Raw genomic sequence first — 6,000 nt, 5'->3', positions numbered from 1 at the left:
AGACATAATTTTCGAGACATTCATAACAGAGACCTTGAATATTTTTTTTTAGCATACATGGGATGAATCGAGGGGGACTTTTTGCTCTTTATTTATATTGGTATATCCAAGGTACCTAGCAAAATTCGGCTCTGTCAGAGTTTTTGTTATTTAATCATTATTTTTATGTCTAATTTGACTATATGACTATCATTTTCCGTTGTAAAAGTTGACACACTAACTACTTAGAGAAATTTATAGTGACCACGCTTTCTGCTACAAAGGTTGTAGTTTTGGTTTCGCTCTGAGTCTGGATGTTATAATGTATACTTATTTTAACATAAATTTATCAAAAAATATGTATTTGTATATTATTAGGAATAAGCAACCGTTGTTAATTAAACCTTTAACAGACTTTTTTTATTTGTAATATTTAAGTTGGGCCGTGGGGCATCGGTAAAATAGAATACTGCCCCACTCAAGTACCAGGTGTTATAAGAGGCAACTAAGGTACTCGGAGTGGATCCCCATAAGACACGAGTCAGGTCCTGCAACCGAACCAGCTCCACACGTAGCGACTTGTCGTTCCTTTGGGTTACGCTGGCAAGGTCGAGAGGGTGTGCAAGGTGTAGGCAGTGGGACAACCTGCATTTCCTAAATTCAAACCAAGGCAAAGCAGTTAACATCTGTGGAGAAGACGCTCCGCCATCGCAATCTTTTTAATTCATGTGTTGCAACATACACCTGCCCTGGTTGCGGTCGGTCTTGCCGCTCCAGAATTGGATTGCATAGTCACCAACGGAAGTGCGCAAAGGAGACATACACTGCTTAAAACATCTGCAATAGATATAAAGACCATAGATAAATATAGTAGAATATTTAAGTTAAGCGTTTTCTATCTTTATAATAAACCTTTAAATGCTACTTATATTTAAATCTTATCTTTGAAAAGTAATTTTTTTATAGAATGTACAAACAAATAAGGTCATTAGTCTTTATCATAATAAATACTGTAATAAACGTTCAATGTTTATTGACGTCGAATTAATTGCGTTGACCTATTGAGATTTTTATTTCAGTCTGGATCGTTAAAGCTAACATCAGTCTTTAGAGCGTAAGCGAGCGTAGGCCTGAAAAAATTCAATCTGAAAAGTTGTTATATTTTATCAAATTTTGCTTTAAAAAATGTGTATAGGATTTAAAAAATAAAAAACGAAACTACTCTCAGTCTCTCACAGTATGCCGCATAAGTGCACACAGATGGCTATAAATAAAAACTGTCAAGTAGAGGATGTCGCGGTTAAAAGGTTTTTTTAAATACAATTACAAATGTAACAAACACATGGAACAGTTTTTACTGCCTGTATTTCCTAAACTAAATAAATATTACTTGTGAAATAATTATTTTTTTACTGTTTTATCTATATTACACGATTTAAATTACGAAGGAGGTTTTGAATGGTCAGTATGTACTTGTGTTATCTTAAACTATATTTTCGTCAGTTGTAATACTATTTTAATATTCTTAAACGCATTTACTCGTACTCCTACAAAATGAACTATTGCATTTACACATGAGAGAAACGGCTTTAAAAACTAACTCATATCTACTACTTTTTAATTTTCTGATAGAGTTTTTCAAATTGTATTATTATAACTAATATATTATTATAACTTTAGAAACATCAGTACAGTATGGATGCTTAATTGTTGATTTTTTGTTTTTGTCAACAGAATGCCGTGGTGGGGGATGAGTGTGGGTTGAGGTAAGGGCTACTGGGGGCGCAATGAGCGCTCCGGAGCCTTTAGTGCTTCAAGCGCTACAAGGCTACACGGATCAGAGTGACAAGTGGCCCGGACCTCGAGCTGTCAAGATATTTGTAGCTTCGGTGTATAATGGTAAGCATTTTAATAGATATGACATTACATGCACAATTATGACATTAGACGATGTACGTGGTTCCATCTGTGCTTATGTGCATAATTACATATACTACCTACTCGTAGGTTTGATTCTAATTAGGTAGATTAGCAAGAAACTAATTGAGACGCTTATAAACTTCAAGACGTTTATTAGAAGACTGAGTCGTTACAGAAACATTAATACATTTTTATTATCACTTGCGTAACACAGACTATACCCGAAATTACACATTACAGTTAATTTTTATACAAGATTGTCAGTTTTATAATTGTGTTAGCTCGCAATCGAAAAAAAACCCGACTTTTTTCACAATCTCTCCGTTACCATGGTTTCTGTAAAGTATCCGAAAAGTCGGGCATCTAAAAAATATAATAAACGGCGTGAAAACCCGAAAAAGTTATTTCATTATAAAAACTGACTTCAATTAGATCGACAAGTAAAACAAAGTATGTAAACGAAAAAATAGTCAAGTGAATACGCGTTATCAAAGATTACTCTAAAAGTACTCATTAGATCTCGATGAAATTTTAATGAAACTATACGACAAGAACAACAATTAAAAAAATCGTCGAAAGCGGTCGACCCAATTAAAAGTTATGAAGTCTAATACAACGACGCTCGTTGAAAGAATGGTCAAATAATTACGCATCATTAAAGAATGCTCAAAAGTACTAGTCAGATATCAATTAAATTTAAATGGAACCACATTAAACATACTACTTTTCTATTAAAAAAATCATCGAATTCGGTCCACCCAATCAAAAGTTCTGAGGTAACATAGATAAAAGAATACTGTCGAATCGAGAACCTCCTTCTTTTTTAAAGTAAAAAATCGCCCAAACTTAAAAGACAAATAAACTCTTACATATATTTCATAAATCACTCAAAATTATTATTAAAAATGTAAAAAAAAAAATGTCAAGAATTCTAATTAATATTGTATATTATCAAACATATTACCAAATTTAATTGTTTCTAGATTTTCAAGAGGAGCGTCGACAAATACTCGAACTCGTGGGTCCTGAATTGCAATCCACTTATGATGATCGATATATCGAGGTAAGTATTTGGTCTTGTAACATTGTCCATTTAGCTGTAAACCTGATTTTACAGGTATTTTAATAAATTAATAAACTTCACACAATTAACACTTTCTTGTAAGACGTGATTTTTTCCTGAAAAACACACAAAAAATACATATCAGATGAATACGGATACGGATCGATGAATAAACTTAAGGCTATAAGCGCAGAGTAATTTGTTGTAATCGCTGCGCTAATAGTGTATATCATTTTATTCATCTATAAGTTTAATTAAAACTTTTGTTTAGGCTGTTTATGTTTTTCATTCAAGTGCAGGCAAATATTTTATGTAGGGTATTTAATATGTAATTATGCATTTAATTAATAATCATAGCAGTCATTAATTACTCAGCACATCAAAACATGAAGAAGTGAAGTGTGAAAGACCGAAGTGTATAACCTACTTTATTAGACTGTTGTAGATCGCTCCACTCATCTGGCCGCGTGGCTGTAAGTGTGCGAGTATTTATACATACGTAATTTTTATTTTTGTGCCTGTTCAACATATATATGTTGAGGGATAGGGATATCCCTATCTCTTTGTTGCGTAAATTCAGCACGTACTATGATAGGGCACAGCAGTAAATATTCTAAACATTTTTGAATATCATATCAAAAATTGACCGCTCCAGCGGGGTTCGAACCCGCGTCTCCGACTGACCGTGTCATGATATTCAAAAATGTTTAGAATTCCTAATGTGTGGGTAATACAAAAATAAAATCGTACATAGTAAATATTCTGCTAAAAATCTATAGCAGCCTGACTGAAGAGGTAGGTACCTCGACCTTACAGAAGATCACAGGTAAATAATACTGCTTTCAATCAGTGTTGTGTTCCTGGGGTGGATTAACTGTAGGGTCCGCAAGACGCTTGCGGTGCTTTTGGTGTTGCAGGCGTTTATAAGCTACAGTAATCGCTTACCATCAGGTGAGACGTACGCTTATTTGCCGAACTAGTTGTATAAAAGTTGACGAATACAAAAATTGATATCACATTCAATTCCATTATTTCATTTAACAAAACAAAACTAAATTATTACTAAAATTCACAATACATAGTCAAATTACATAATCTATAATAACAAAATCATGTTTACTCGCTAATTTAATCTTGTTGAGTAAAACAAAAGACGACAGAAAATGTATTTCATTATTCAGAAAAAGCAGTTTGCACAAAATATCATATTATTCTAACAAGTTTTACAAACAAATGTTTTAACTCCCCGAAGAAACCGAAGAACATAGCCAAAATACAGAAACTCAATTTATAGATTATTAACACGTCTACTATTTTCAATCACATCAAAAATGAATATCATAATATGTATGTCTATGTATACACAGTAAGCATATTACGTAAGAGCTCAAGATTCCAAATCCTAAGTTCATTTTATATTTTGATTTCAGACTCCACAGGTCCGGTTTTAAAAATTACGACATTAAGACACCGACCACCGTCCTGGTGTAATAGTGCGTGTGCCGTGTCGGCGGCGCCTAAACACCGACGGTCGCGGGTTCGATTCCCGCTCGGAGTGAATATTTGTGTTTATGCAAATTTTTATTTCCGGAATGGTTGTTAGTCTGTGGATCTCCCCACCATGCCTCGGAGAGTACGTTAAGCATACGGTCCCGGTTGTTATCATGTACACCTTATAGCAATCGTTACTCATAGTAGGGAATATATCCGCCCCCGCAGTGGAGCAGCGTGATAGATTAAACTCTGATCCTTCTCCTGCATAGGAAAAGAGGCATTTTTTTACGTGGGGAAAATCCATCATGGATACCTACCGGCGCGGGGGCGCTAGAGGGTTATGTCAGACTCCTACTGAGTGAGAGAGAGTCTCCTAGAGAGTGAGTGAGCAGTCGTCTGCCTGGGTAGGGCGAGATGGGGTCGCGCTAGCATTCGCCACCTCGCCCCGGCTAGCAAAGAAGCCTATGCTAGCAAAGCCCAACAGTGGGATATTTCAGACCGAAGCGAGCAAACAAAATTATTACCCATAATGCTCTCTACCAGTGTAATAATTTTTAGCGTCGATTTTAATTCTAACATTTTTCAGAACACTAAAACCTTTTTTGTACCGTAAAAAAAATTTCGTAATCTCCTCTGTATAATTTTTATGCTTCATTGAGCGTCTGCGCTTTCTCCATATTATAGCATTTATTACTATCTCATTAAATAAGAAATGAAGTAAATATATTTACAGAAATTTAAAAATATCCATAAAGTTACGGCTTTCAGTACTAAATTTTGGTCTTATATGAAAATAAATACATAAAGTGAATAGCGTATTTATTTTTTGAAATTCTGCGTATTGAAATAAAATTACTTTTAAATTTTAATTTTTGTATGAGAGTGGTATTAAGTACCTATATTTTATGTTATCAAAACTTTTTTATATTATTTCAGGTTATCACAAATTATTTTAATAAATAAGAATTATAATGTATGAATTACAAATCGTGACTATTTAATAATTCGTGGAGGAAATGTGTTCAATACATTTTGAATTGAATTTACAAAAGCAAAGTGACCCTGAGCTTTCAACAAACTCCGTTACTTAGTTCGTAATTTATCACATGCCGGGGCACAAGAAAACTTTCAAAGTAAGGATTAATGCATACCGAAAACAATACAATACCGTATTGATACTATAGTACCGTGTTTTTATTTCAATATACAAAAGAGAAAATAATTCAAATTTATATATTTACTGTATTGGCTTATTAAACATTTCGAATTCATTATGTATGTATGTATGTATGTATGTATGTATGTATGTATGTAGAGTTCGAACATTTTCTCGCATTTCTATAGATTTTAAAAAAAAATCTGTTGCTCTTTCTTAACACTGCGCTGTTGAGGAACTTCTGGAAGTTTTAAACTTATTCTTAAAGTTTAAAATATCCTCAACCTATTCAATTATCACGTTATATTAAGTACATTACATAGATTTTAATATACTAACTAGCGACCCGCCCCGGCTTCGCACGGGTGCAATGCTGATACTAAATGAA

The 6,000-nt window shown here is 33.7% G+C and overlaps 1 protein-coding gene across 1 annotated transcript in view; it reads left to right on the top strand.

The window, feature by feature from the left end:
* Positions 1 to 1,766: 1,766 nt before the first annotated feature.
* Positions 1,767 to 6,000, top strand: part of LOC123654498 (NACHT domain- and WD repeat-containing protein 1) — a 62,916-nt gene continuing 58,682 nt past the window's right edge. Inside the window, exons 1-2 of the mRNA XM_045590398.1 lie at positions 1,767 to 1,878; positions 2,883 to 2,962. Coding sequence (XP_045446354.1) covers positions 1,767 to 1,878; positions 2,883 to 2,962 — 192 coding nt within the window. The remainder of the gene's footprint in view (positions 1,879 to 2,882; positions 2,963 to 6,000) is intronic.

This window comes from Melitaea cinxia, chromosome 6 (genome assembly GCF_905220565.1).
Source record: "Melitaea cinxia chromosome 6, ilMelCinx1.1, whole genome shotgun sequence".
NCBI lineage: Eukaryota > Metazoa > Arthropoda > Insecta > Lepidoptera > Nymphalidae > Melitaea > Melitaea cinxia.
Note: the sequence above shows the minus strand (reverse complement) of the source record. Positions and strands in the feature narration are given on the sequence as shown.